The sequence below is a fragment of the Bufo gargarizans genome, chromosome 3 (assembly GCF_014858855.1).
Source record: "Bufo gargarizans isolate SCDJY-AF-19 chromosome 3, ASM1485885v1, whole genome shotgun sequence".
NCBI classification, from domain to species: domain Eukaryota; kingdom Metazoa; phylum Chordata; class Amphibia; order Anura; family Bufonidae; genus Bufo; species Bufo gargarizans.
In genome coordinates this window covers 33,319,118-33,332,881 of record NC_058082.1, presented here as the reverse complement: position 1 = coordinate 33,332,881, position 13,764 = coordinate 33,319,118, and the positions used below count along the sequence as shown (strand labels likewise).

General features: G+C 42.0%; 1 protein-coding gene across 1 annotated transcript in view; it reads right to left on the bottom strand.

Annotated features, from left to right (window-relative positions):
- NOX4 (NADPH oxidase 4) overlaps window positions 1-13,764 on the bottom strand; it is a 267,595-nt gene that overhangs the window by 173,583 nt on the left and 80,248 nt on the right. Inside the window, exons 7-9 of the mRNA XM_044286900.1 lie at window positions 10,987-11,059; window positions 9,638-9,718; window positions 2,416-2,647 (exon numbers count right to left, since the gene is read on the bottom strand). Of these exons, the coding sequence (XP_044142835.1) occupies window positions 2,416-2,647; window positions 9,638-9,718; window positions 10,987-11,059 (386 nt within the window). The remainder of the gene's footprint in view (window positions 1-2,415; window positions 2,648-9,637; window positions 9,719-10,986; window positions 11,060-13,764) is intronic.

Sequence of the window (13,764 nt, the reverse complement as noted above, 5' to 3'; positions counted from 1 at the left end):
TATGTTCAATCTGAAACACTTCAGAAAGACTAAGTCAGAAATTATTCTGATTATTAGAACTGTGTGGAATTATTCAGCATTGAGTCCATATCTTTGGAACTTTACTGGACAATCATAATAGACACATTATTTGTAATACCAGGAATAGGCAGCCAATGGCCTCAATCTGCAGCCTGTGGCTCTCTTTTTCCTTCTTGGTACAGTATGTGATGGGGTTTTTTGTGTATGTCTGTGTGGTTATCATCAGCAATACTATTGAATTTCCACACTATATACATTGCGGAATGTCAATAGGATGGGCCAAGTTTTATTTCTGGGACTTCTACCAATTCAGTGGTTCAGTGGTCATGACCACAGTTTGCAGCAGAGGTAGCAACATAGACATTTACACAGTCCATTAGGGAATAAGGGAGATAAAGAAATAGCCAAACTTGCCTTGCTGTAACACACATGGGCTATAATGGAGGGTGACCATGCATATGCAGTGACCTGGTGATTTAGTGCTAAAGTTGTCAAAATGTTTATTGTGAGACAAGTTAATGCTATACTGTGATGTGGTTCACTACAATAAAGGTTAATGTGTACCAATTATGCACTTTCAGTAGTACACATGGTCAATGTGGCTTTATTATGCACTTGTATTTCAAAAGGCTATGTATGGGAAGGCACTAGTTAACTGGCAGCCCTTAGAGACAGTGGTCGGGCGGTGGGCTGGTCCCACCCTCTTAATTAGAGGGCTGCTGACAAGTAAGCCAAGAAATAGGACATGTGTAGTTGCTGGTGTGTAAACCAGAATAGTGGAATAGAATCCTTATCCAAGGAAACACCATCCCTGTGAGTGGAAAGCTGCCAGAATAACAATGGTACTAAGAGCCAATCTCTGAGGGAATGAAGCATTTAACTTGTATATAAGGTTGAGGACAATTTAAAAGGGAAAGTGCAAGAACAAGAAAGTCAGTGAAAGGTAGCGGCAGTTTATTGCTGTAGACTTTACTGCACATAGATTGGGTTATATTGCTTCTGGAACCCTTCTAACTACTAAGACGGATTGGCCATTTGTTGAAGGACTGCATCCCACAGTTGGGCATTGCAGAAATATTGAGAAAAAGATTGCACTACTTTTGGTAAATTGGGAGGATTACTTGCATGTATAGAAAGAGACTCAGGGACGATCATCATAGTAATTACCACCTAATTACCACCAGCCTTTTGGAAAAGCCTACCTTGTGATATAGCTGAGGACTGTGCCCATTACTTGTTCTGTACCACCCATCATAAAAGAGACAGTATTTTACTTTAACCAAGCTGGCCTAGTCATTTGTCCATGTAACCATTACAGACTCCTGATGACCTACCTTGAATCCTGTTGCCCATCTAACACTTAGGTCACCACCAGGCAGGAGCCCCTATACCAGGGTGTGCTCGACAAGGGAAAAAGGTGCACCCCTGCCATCACTGCATGGCCCAGGAAGCACTAGAATGAGCATAGCCATTGTGAGAACAACTATCACCAATCAGTGCCACCACCACTCCTCTCCTCTGCCCTACTCCCCATATGGACCCGTTTCAGGTGATCATTAATGTGTATGTTCAGCTATATCCTTGAAAAGCTGGGTCTAAGTAATGTATATGGTTGCTTAGGCCGAACTGGAAGTCAACAAATGGCAAAGATGGGGTAAAGGACTCTCGAAGTTCTCAAATAAGCATTTTCACAATCTCAATCTCAAATTAATAGTAATAATAATAAGGTTTTTTTTTTTGGTTTTTTTTTATACTTTGTTTTTTCATTTTTTTCTTTAAACCCCAGCCTGTTATGTCTTTGGAAAAATCCATAATCACCTGCTCCCAAGTGATCTGAACTGAGTCCCTAGATCCATTCTCTGGTTTTCCAGTCGGTCCCTGTCTATAAACTAAACAGACAGATGCCGGTCTAATGTGCTTTTACATCCAATGACTGGCCTCAGTGGTGAAATTTTCCTAAGTGGCTCATCACTCCTGGGTCATGTGCCCCTTGAGAAGACATTACCTCTGAGGCCAGCAACTCACATGACCAGGGGTGGATTTGCCATAGAACTTACAGAGAAAATTCCCAGGGGGCTGATGCCCAGTGTTGGGGTAGTATAATGTGCCACAATATGGTATTGCTGGCTCTGCCTTCCATCAACTACAAAACAGGGCCACTTTTTGTTTTTTTCTAAGGCAACTTTAAATTCCCATTCTGACCCTGCACATGACGCCATCTGTCCGAAAGTTTCCATACCGGGACATGAAGACCGTTAAAGGGAGCCAGAATGGCGCGGTGGGGAGGAGGTATGCTCTTTTTTCAGAAGTACAGCAGGCTGGGTTTAAAATGTAAAAAAAAAAAAAAAGTTTAAAAAACAACCGCTTTTAGCTAAATATTACCAACACACTCACCTCTGGGAAATGGAAATGGAATGCTGGGTCTTTGGTGCATATCCTAAGTGTGCTATCATTAATTAAAAGTTCTCCATGTATATTAAAGGGGCTCGGGGCCAGCTTTTCTGTATTCAGCAAATACGTCTCTCCATTAAGCTCGGTAAGTGGAGCGTAATACTTCATGGTCCTGTTTAGCTGGAGGCAGCCAGGAGGATGTTCGTCTAAATTAGTCTGATATTTTAGCACACCTCTAGAAGAGAAATAAAGATGGATAAGGGCTGGAATCAGTATGCTCAAGTGCTAATTAACTTGAATTCAAGAGGACTTGAATTGCTGGTTACTTGGGTGATTAAAGAACAAGTGTTTTGAGATTTTAAACATCTTATAAAAGTTCACTATGTACCTGGCAAGTTGCTGTTTACCTTCCATTTTCAAAAACAAAAAAATTGTCCTGGAATCACATTATAATTTTCTTTATACTCCCTCACCCTACAAACCTTTCACAGCTAAATCTGCAAAAGAAAGAGTTAAGCACCTTTGCAAATACTTTTTGTCTTTGTCTCCATTCACACACAAAGTAGCTTTCAAAATGTTGATGGTTGTCTTTGGAAATAGACAGCGGTTTAGCTCCATCCTGTTTTTAAAATATGTGACCTAGGACTGACCAGTCTTAAAGATTCAAAAATCAATGATGAAATATACCTACCTTACCAATAATGCTCTGGTTCCCTGCCGGTAGACCCAGGCAACCGTTGACAAAAAATCCCATAAAACCATCTACAACTAAACTTACTTACTGAGCCTTTACAACCTGCCTGCCATGATTATAACTATGGCCAATCACTGGCACTATTAGCCTACTAGAGGGTGGAAAACTTAGACCAAATATAATTGAAAGGGCTTGGAGGAGGAAACAGATATCAGACCGATCCTTCCTAGAAACATAGAATGTGTCGGCAGATAAGAACCATTTGGCCCATCTAGAAAACCCATTATCTTAAAGAGAGTCTCAGTCTGATCTTTGATATAGGGGTCATCTCTTCTACACCACTGATCACATCTTTGCCTTCTGACCTAGTACCAAAAACAGATTACAAATATTATAGGGCCTTCATCATCTCCTTAAGACAATGGTGCAAAAAATCCCTGATACTTGGCGAGAACACATTGGGTTAAGTTCCATCAGAGGCTCTGATCATAGTTAAAGGGGTTTTCCGAGACTCTGATATTGATGGCATGACCTATCCTCAGGATAGGCCACCTAAATTAGAACCTCAGGGGTCCCATTCCCAGCACTCTCACTTATCAACCGATTGAAGAAGCTGCAGGGCTCCAGTGAGCTCTGTGGCCTTTTCCTAGGCCAGTGACATCACATTTATCGGTCATGTGGCCTAGGCACAGTTCAGTCCCATTCAAGTAAATGGGGCTGAGCTGAGATACCAAGCACTGCTGCTAGCCAATAGACGGCACTGTGCTTGGTAAGATACGAGAGGGCTGTGGCACTCCAGTGCCTCCTCAAACAACTGATTAGCCATTGTCCTGAGACTCCCACCAATCTGATACTGATTATCTATCCTGAAGATAGGTCATCAATCTCAGAAAACCCCTTTAACATGAATAATAGTGCCCATACAGCACTATTCTTGTCATAATCACGGAAACCACAACCATATTAGAAGTCAATGGAATATGTTGGGTGTCTAGGTGTTATGTTACAGCTATGGCTCCCCATTATTTTTACCTTTCTTCTCTTATGAAGGGACAGAAAACCAGAAATGACAACACAGATGTGAACCCGGCCCTATATGGGAAGTATGTAACATTACAATAAAATACAATAAATAATCAAGTTTAAAAGTAAGAACATTTCCAGTTATAAAATAAAAAAATCTTCAAAATACAAAAATAAAATAAAAATAATATTGCCCATCTTGTTATATGCAACCAAGCAAAATGCCACTGAAAAGCCTGATGATGAAAAAGCTGTAGTATAATAAATGTAGTAGAATAAAGCTTCATCTCCCTAAAGACCCCCCCCCCCCCAGCTCTTTGTGTTGACAATTTTTTGACAACTATAGATCTTGTTCCGCTGTTACTCATTACATAGGTACATGGCGAATCCAATGAGCTTAGTTGAGCGGCTAGACCTCCAACACTTAAAAGATTAAGTGTGAAACGTCCATTTGTTAATTTATCTCCATGTATAATAAATGACTTTGTGTCTCGGTACATCTTTAAGTCATTAGTTATTGATGATTATCCCTTAAAGCTATGGCACACACAAGATTGCAAATTCATTCCGGAGTGCTAAACAGATGTCCCATCTGAAGACCTCCATTAGATGCCTTAATCCTGTGCTGTAAACTACTTCTTTAGCTCATATGAATGATTGGTCTCCTAGAAATCCAATCCATCTATTGAACATACATCTGACATAGTGAAGGCAACCAGCTTGTTTAGTTTGACATTAGTATTATTACTATTTTCAGGCAAAAAAAAAATTGTATTTAAGGCCAAAAGAATGATTTTCCAATCAATAGTCATTATTGAGTTTTTCAAGAATTTTTATTTTAGGCCCAAGGTGTTAAAAAAAAAAATTCCAAACATAGTTGCCTTACTGATTCTTCTATTGCCATCTGTTCATTGTGTCCATCCCAAGTGCACGTGGACGTGTGGTCCATACTGCCAGCAACGCATATGACCACAGAGACAAATTGCTAAAAACCAGCCGTGACTTGGTCTGTGGAACAGACACTGGAAGATGGGGGACAAGAGAATAATCAGTAAATGATGATGTTTGACATGAGGAAGGACCCATATTTCTCAGAGGTCTGAAACGCGTAGATTGTTTCATGTACACCTGTACGGATTTTACTTCGCTGGAATAAAGTTAATTTACTTCATCTGGAGAGAGCCGGATTTTTCTCTTTCTTATTTTGGATTTTACTGCATCCAGGAGCGGCATCCGTGCACCTCAGGTGATTCTACCATTGCAGGTGAGAGCTGCCTTACAAATCTTCAATAATCAGTAAAGGTACCGTACACATTAGACAAACGTTGGCCGAACCCATCAATTTTGGTGGCACCAGCCAACCATCTCATGTATGGTGATGTCCCGACTTTTCACCAAAAGCAGATGTCATAGGTAAGAAGACCCGGATATGTTGGATTTCCTTTGTTCTCAGGGGATAATCTGATGTCGGAGGTGCCTGGTGGTGGCTTATTTGACCTACATGTATGCTTAAGTAGTTCAAACCGAGCATGCATATGTTTGAGCAGGTTATTGAAAAAATAATAGTGATTACTATTTTAATGCATTCACACACTGCCCTCTAGATAGTAATAGATGCCTCATTCTTCACCCAGGCCGGCAGCATCCACTACCCTTCTACTGGCACCATGTACCTCGCTCTACCCCCACACTGGCTGAGTCCACTACTCAATGCATTTCTTCCGGTAGTGAAAATGTAGAGGGGGAGAGAAGCACTGAGTAGCGGACTCATGTCTAAAACCTATGTTTTTCTGTTTTAGACAGTTTTGATAAATCTGCTCCACTAAAGACAGGGCATTTGTTAGAATATTCCAAGCAGGGAGATGACAGACAGGCTGAGAAGTCATGCCTCAGCAGTTAGCTGACTGCTTCAACCTGCTGCTGATTGGTTGGAATGGTTACACCATGTGACCGCTGAAACCAATAAGAGAAGAAGTGAGTGGTTGGCTTTTGTATAGTAGTATGATTTAAATCTCCAAAGGAAATATTAAAGGGGGTTCTCCAAAATGTAACTATTGAAGACCAATCCTGACAGTAGGTCATCACTGGGGGTCCAACTCCAGTCCAGCACCAGAACCAGGCACAGGAACTACACTATGCTTTTCACTTGAATCAGAGATTTTGAAATCTAAAAATGAGATAAAGGGCTTGAGTAAGATGTTCTGGGTTATTCTCTATGTCTTTATTGTACTTCAAAATAGTTTGTTGATCGTCATTAGAACATGAAAGTCAGTGGAACAAAAATAACTATTTTCTTTTGTGACTTCTCAAAGTTTTCACGTCATGTTCTCAGGTGGGTCATCCCAAGGCATAACCTAAATCTCCTGGGTCCCAATATAAAATGTGTAACAGACCCTCCCCACCAACCTGGCTTGTACCTGAGGGGCTTTTGGGCCACCCCAGGTACCAGGGCAATGGTACAACTACTAAGTCTCCACCTTCTATTACTGCACCCCTGGCCAGCTGTTTAGAATATGTAACATTTCACATTTACAGTACAAATAAGCAGTTGTGGGAGAGAGTTTCCCAATTAGGAGAAAATTTTTGTCATGGTCCATCCACGATTCAAAACCACTGCTTGAGAGACATATTAGAGTCTAATAATGTTTTTTGCTAGCTTATTTTTAAATTAGACCACTCTGATAAGAGTTACTAAAGTTACTAAATGTTTTTGGAATTACATAGAGCTCACAAGGTCAAACTATGAGAGTTTTTTGGGAAATACAAAGGATAAACAGATCGTCAAAGGAAATGATGTGTCCATTTGCCATCAATGTCAACTGGGCATTCCACAAACTACATTACTACGAAGTAATGGATTTGCCACACTGACCCCATGCCCAAGCTACAGGCTTTCATCAGTATTCACATTACATTGTTGATGTCAGCTGCTGGATAATGCAAACTTCGAGTCTCTGAAATAGACTCGCCTCTCTGAACACCTCTCTATGTAGTGCTGTGCAGTCTATGGAAGATGTCCATAAAATATAAGCTGACTTCAACACTCTGAGTGATTGGGCATAAACTTGGCAAATGAGGTTCAATGTTGATAAATGTAAAGTTCTGCATCTGGGTAGTAATAATCTCTGTGCTTCACATGTCCTAGGTGATGTAACACTGGGAGAGTCACTTATAGAGAAGGATTTGGGTGTCCTTGTAGATCATAGATTGAATAACAGCACAATGTCAATCAGCTGCTTCTAAGGCCACCAGGATATTGTCATGCATTAAACGAGGCATGGACTCGCGCGACAGGGATGTAATATTACCACTTTACAAAGCGCTGGTGCGGCCTCATCTGGAATATGCAGTTCAGTTCTGGGCACCAGTCCATAGAAAGGACGCACTACAGCTTGAAAAAGTACAGAGGAGAGCGACTAAACTGATAAGGGGCATGGAGGGTCTTAGTTATGAAGAAAGATTAAAAGAATTACATTTATTTAGTCTTGAGAAGAAAAGTCTAAGGGGGGACATGATTAACCTGTACAAGTATATAAATGGGCTATACAAAAAATACTGAGAGAAACTGTTCCATGTAAAATGCGCTCAAAAGACAAGGGGGCACTGCCTCCGACTAGAGAAGAAAAAGTTCAGTCTCAAGAAGCGTCAAAGCTTCTTTACTGTAAGAATTGTGAATCTGTGGAATAGACTTCCTCCAAACGTGGTCACATCAGGAACAGTGGACAGTTTTAAAAAGGGTTTAGATGAATTCTTGAAAGTAAATGACATTAATGCTTATGAAAACGTGTCGAAATTGAGTCTCAATTCCTTCTGGGATTCACGTCCCCACCTATCCCTTGGTTGAACTTGATGGACTTATGTCTTTTTTCAACCGTATTAAAGGGTTTCTGTCACCTGAAAAAATGGGTATTAAGCTGGCTGACATTAGCAATGGGCTAATATCAGCTGAACATAACTATATTAGTGACATCTCCCTGCCTGAAGCCATTACTGAGAAAAACAAACTTTTATAATATGCTAATTAGCCTCTAGGAGCAGGGGGGGTGGGGCGTTGCACCTGCTCCTAGAGGATCCGTTTGCCCCTATTTTCGCGCCCTTCTTCTCTTGATTGACAGGGCCAGGGCAGCGCCGCTCTCCTCCCGCTGGCCGTGCCTACTGCGAAAATCCCGCGCCTGCACCACCCCGTTCAGTATTCGGCGCAGGTGCAGTGAGGGAAGGACACTCGGCGGCTGCTGGCTTCCTCACTGCACCTGCGCTGATTACGTCAGAGTACTCCCGGAAGAGAAGACAGCCGGCATTGCCGAGAAGAAGGAGGAGATTCGAGTGACGTCGCTTGATCCTTCTATGTGGTAAGTGTATTCCTTGTTGCCCAGCGCTTTATTCCCACTTATACCACCAATGATCAAGGGGGGAAATAATAATCTATATTTTAGAAAAATACTAATAATGAATATTTATAAACACTATATCACCAACGAATCAAATTAATTTGGCCACCAGATTATATATATATATATAACAAAAAAATGGCAGCACAGATAATAATGATAATAAACGGGTGCCAGCAATTACCCACCATATAAAATACCAAGAGAAGGGCAGCACTCCAGAAATACAAAAAATAAAATCTCTTTATTCACCCATGTGGTACAGCAACGTTTCGGCTCAACATTAGAGCCTTTCTCAAGCTTGAGAAAGGCTCTAATGTTGAGCCGAAACGTTGCTGTACTGCATGGGTGAATAAAAAGATTTTATTTTTTGTATTTTTGGAGTGCTGCCCTTCTCTTGGTATTTTATATGGTGGGTAATTGCTGATTCCCATAGGGTGTTGCACCCGTTTATTACCATTATTATCTGTGCTGCCATTTTTTCTTGTTTTTTATATAAATATATATTTATAATCTGGTGGCCAAATTAATTTGATTCGTTGGTGAGGAAGCCAGCAGCCACCGAGTATCCTTCCCTCACTGCGCCTGCGCCGAATCCTGAACAGGATGGTGCAGGCGCGGGATTTTCGCAGTAGACACGGCCAGCGGGAGGAGAGCAGCGCTGCCCTGGCCCTGTCAATCAAGAGAAAAAGGGCGTGAAAATAGGTGGGCAAACGGAGCCTCTAGGGGCAGGTGCAACGCCCCCCCCCCCCCCCCCCGCTCCTAGAGGCTTATTAGCATATTATAAAAGTTTGTTTTTCTCAGTAATGGCTTCAGACAGGGAGATGTCACTAATATAGTTATGTTCAGCTGACAATAGCACATCGCTAATGTCAGCCAGCTTAATACCTATTTAATACCCTTTACCTACCGTATATAACTAGGTAACGTAAACGCATAATGTGTTCCCTGAAACAACATCATTGCTGAAGATGTGATACAGTTTAGGGCTCGGCAGGGACAGAAGAATTCATTATTAAGACTGTTCCCCAAAGCTATCCTATTTGATTGGAATTTCTTTGTGATTTTTTAAATGATATTCTTTGCTATAATGATAAAAATATTTTGGTCTGACACTTACCCCGAAGCATGGACCAGAAGGAGCACATAGAATATAAAAAACAGGTTATGAGTGTGTAGGAAGATATCAAAATTTGATGCCCTGAGGAAAAACGAAAATGATATTTTTTAGATATTTTGGAAGAAGCAAAAAGTCATATGGGGATTATATTACTATAAGGCCTCTCGCACACAAAGTTGTTTTTTTTGCGGACCGTACGCGGAACCATTCACTTCAATGGGTCCGCAAAAAAACAAAAGTTACTCTGCGTGCATTCCGTTTCCATATTTACATTCCGCAAAAAAATAGAACATGTCCTATTATTGTCCGCATTACGGACAAGGATAGGACTGTTCTATCAGGGGCCAGATGTTCCGTTCTGCAAAATACAGAATGCCCACGGATGTCATTCGTATTTTTTGCGGATCCGTTTTTTGCAGACCGCAAAATACATACGGTTGCGTGCAAGAGGCCTAAGACTAAATTTACACACTGAAAAATAGCTGCAGATTTTCAGTATGGAGTGCTTTGCAGAGGCTCCAAACTTCCACTCACATATATTCTAGAACTATAGTACACTCCATGCACTGCCAGATCCACTGTCACCAGTCATTTTTAGATATATCTCTATAACCATATAACAACTCCGATTTTTTTTCATGAGGCGAGACCCATCATATCCCATTAAGTGAAGTATGCGGTAGAAATGATTGAATTTCACATTACCTTTTATCTAAAGGGGTTGTTCTGCCAAAAATGTTATACATTTTTCAAAAGGGCACCAAGATCTGGATATTTTTGTAATTGCATGTAATTATAGCCCCTGAGTTATTCAATAAAATTTATCTGTATAGCGCCATCTGCTGTTTAACCTTTTTCTTATTATTCTGCCCACCTCAGAGACATAGCTCCAGGTGGTCGCACATGCTCAGTTTCAACCTTCAACTGCCACCAGCGAGATCTACTGCTAGAAGCTGTGACAGTTACTGGGAGAGAGCTAGAGCATAAAAGACATGCCCACTGAGCTGTGATAGCGAGAGAGCTGCAGCAGAAAGGACAAGACCCCCGAGGAAGGACACACCCCACTGAGCTGCTAGCTTGAAATAAATGTGGCGAAGCAATTGGAGCAATAAATGTGGAGATCTCTGGATCCATGTGAGGTACAGGGCTGGTTCTAGCTTTATATTAGAAATATATTGTCATGTGCTATATGATGTCTGATTTTCATTTCTTACATTAATCATGGGACAACCCCTTTAATTGGAAACATAACATTATTATTTTTTTTGCTTTTGAGTTGAGGTAAAAACTATATTGAAAAATATCCTGTTAACTGTATGTATGTAAAGTCTGAAATAACGATAATTTACCTTATTGATGCAGTTGAAGCCGTGGACATAAGAAATAAAATGAGCCCCATCAAGACTCCGGTCACTCCCGGGACTGAAACAAAAATGAAAGTAGGAATGATTAGAAAAATTGATTAACTTGATAGTTTCAAAAGAAATCCTTTTCACAATAATGTAATATCTGGCAAATCATGGATGATACCTAAAGGTACTGATTCAGAAATAGGCAGTTATGGCCAAATAAAAAATGGCCATATAACCTTTTTGTAATGGCCGTCACATGACTATTTTCCGAACCAATTAAAGTCTATGGGGCTATTCACATGGCCATTTTTTTTTAGGACCATTGAATATCAGCCATCAAAAAATTGGACATCCTATTTTTAGACATTTTCACGACCAGATGGACCCCATTGTAATTAATGGAGCTGTTGTTAATGGCTGTGAAGACAGGAGTGCACTCTGGCTTGGCTTAGGATTGGCAAGTTTTGAGCCTGTACCCACAGGATCAGCATCATCAGTTCCTGAGTTGTCCATAATAGAAGCAGATCCGGCCCTCTCAGTTTTTTAGGTCATTCTGGCCATACGCTACCTCTGCTGTTTATTGCTGCCACCGCAGCCACCACACTCCTCCTCTAATGTCACCTCTTCTTCAGCACCCCGAACAGTTACCAGGTCCTGTCTAACACACTATAATCATCAGAGTCCTCACCCTTCCCGCCACTTTTATTAGAGTGTAATATGTCATGGTGGGCTCCTTGGCCGGCCTTCGGATTCCTGGCTCTGTATTTGCCCTAAGTGCCACTGTCTACCACCCCAACCGTGGCACCTATGCATTGGGTCCCCCTCCTCCCCCTGAACCTCCTCCTCATGAAGTCTAAACACTGACTGTTCTCACACAACTCATCAACCAGGAACTCTCTTGAGTATCTTCCATAGCGAGCGAGTTTTTGTTGCCTCTTCTTAGGAAAAAAGAAAGCATGCTACTACCAGTGGGCAGTGAAGACAGAGAGGATGCATATGAAAGGCTTTTCTAGGGATGCAAGGAGAAGGAGCAAGAGGAATGATGTGACCTCTGGCTCCAAGGCATGGTCTCAGACTCAGAAGTCACCTCCACGTCATGCTGTGACTGAGATGAGTAGTCAGCCATCCAGTCCACAACCTCATCCTCTTTGTCTTCAATATTAATTTGGTGCCTTTACGAAGCAGGAAAAACTGTGGCCTACTCCTACTACTGACCGGATGGTTGCTGATGCTACTGCTGTTTACACTGCTACCTACATTCTGACTCTTGGATGATGAGGCTTGGGTCTTTCCTTTTCTAATCTTCTTGTTACAGACGGAACAGTGGGAGATGTAGAACCACTGTACCAAGTGACCGGTTTGACTTTGGGCCAAACCCTAAGGGCGTTATTCTGATGCTCGCCTGGGCTTTACCCTTTACCCCTGTACAGGGATATGGTCTTTGCTGCAGGGGGGTAACCGTTATGCTACCTCCTGAGATGGTCCCAATACACTTGGCAACTGACCTGCAAGAAAACAGGAATGCTGGTGCAAAGCACCAGAGGTCCAGGCATATAGCAAAACGTGGATCAGGCAGACTAGTAGTACAGGAACCCAAACAGACATACAGTTATAGGACAGTGTTCGGACAGAATAACAGGAACCCAAATAGGCTAGGCCTGACTGGCAAACATAAGACACAGACAGGGCAGAAACAGACAGACAAGCAAACTGAACATGGAGAATAGTGGCAGACAAACAGAAAACACAGGAGCAACAGTCACAGGAGGCAGTTCACACACCGCCGCAGGAGACCGCAGCCAGCGCGCATGACACCAGCAACCAGCATACATGGAAAGAGGATGTGTACTGCCGCACCAATACACGGCCCTTGACACACATCCACACAACTCTGCGCAATAGCCCCGACAGCCAGCCTACATGCCAACACACTGTCATAGTGTGTTGACTGTGACACTGTGTTGCCAGGTAGGCTGGCTTCTGTTTACCACATGCTTTATTATGAGGCCATCAAATAATAAAGTCACAAGTTTGGTACTGTGTAAAGCCTATGAACTGAAGAAACTTCAGTTTTTTACAAAAAAAGGAAAAAAATATGAGGTTGTCGCAGGATTTCTAATGCAGAACTTGCCAGCAGCTGAATGAAATTATAAAACACAGAGTCCCCCACTCTCTACGCTTTCCCTGATAAAACTCTAAATTCACTTAATTATATCACTATAGTCTCCCTATACTGTCACTATCACACCTAGATGACCAGCTTGTGTCTGAAATAGCATTTTTGCAAACACAGCCAAATCACGTGTGTTCAGATCGCAAGCGGAACACAGAATGACGGTTTATTCATTCTGAGCAAAAGGACCTGCCACTGCCAGAATCCTGCCCTCTGATTGGCCGATCAGGCTGTCTTTCACACTGAGCTGATCAGGGAAAGCCCCCCCTCCCGCCCAAGGTCATGTGATCCCCCATCCTCTTCTTTCCTGTGGTTTTCCTCAACAATTTTCTGTGTACAATGATGTTGGTGCCATTTTGCCCTACCAGGAACTCCTCTAAGGGCGAGAGCGAGGGTTGTACCACTCTTCCATTTCAAGATAATTGTTTCAAAGCATCATTCTTGAAATGTTTTCACTTGGCTCCCCTATGTGTTAAAGTAGCTTTAATTACATGTGCAGTGGCCAGGTACCGGGGAATAATATTCTGTATTTGTTCATGACGCCAATTGCAGCGTGCGCAGGATACTATCCCGGGGCCCTTCCAAGGTGTTATAACGCACGT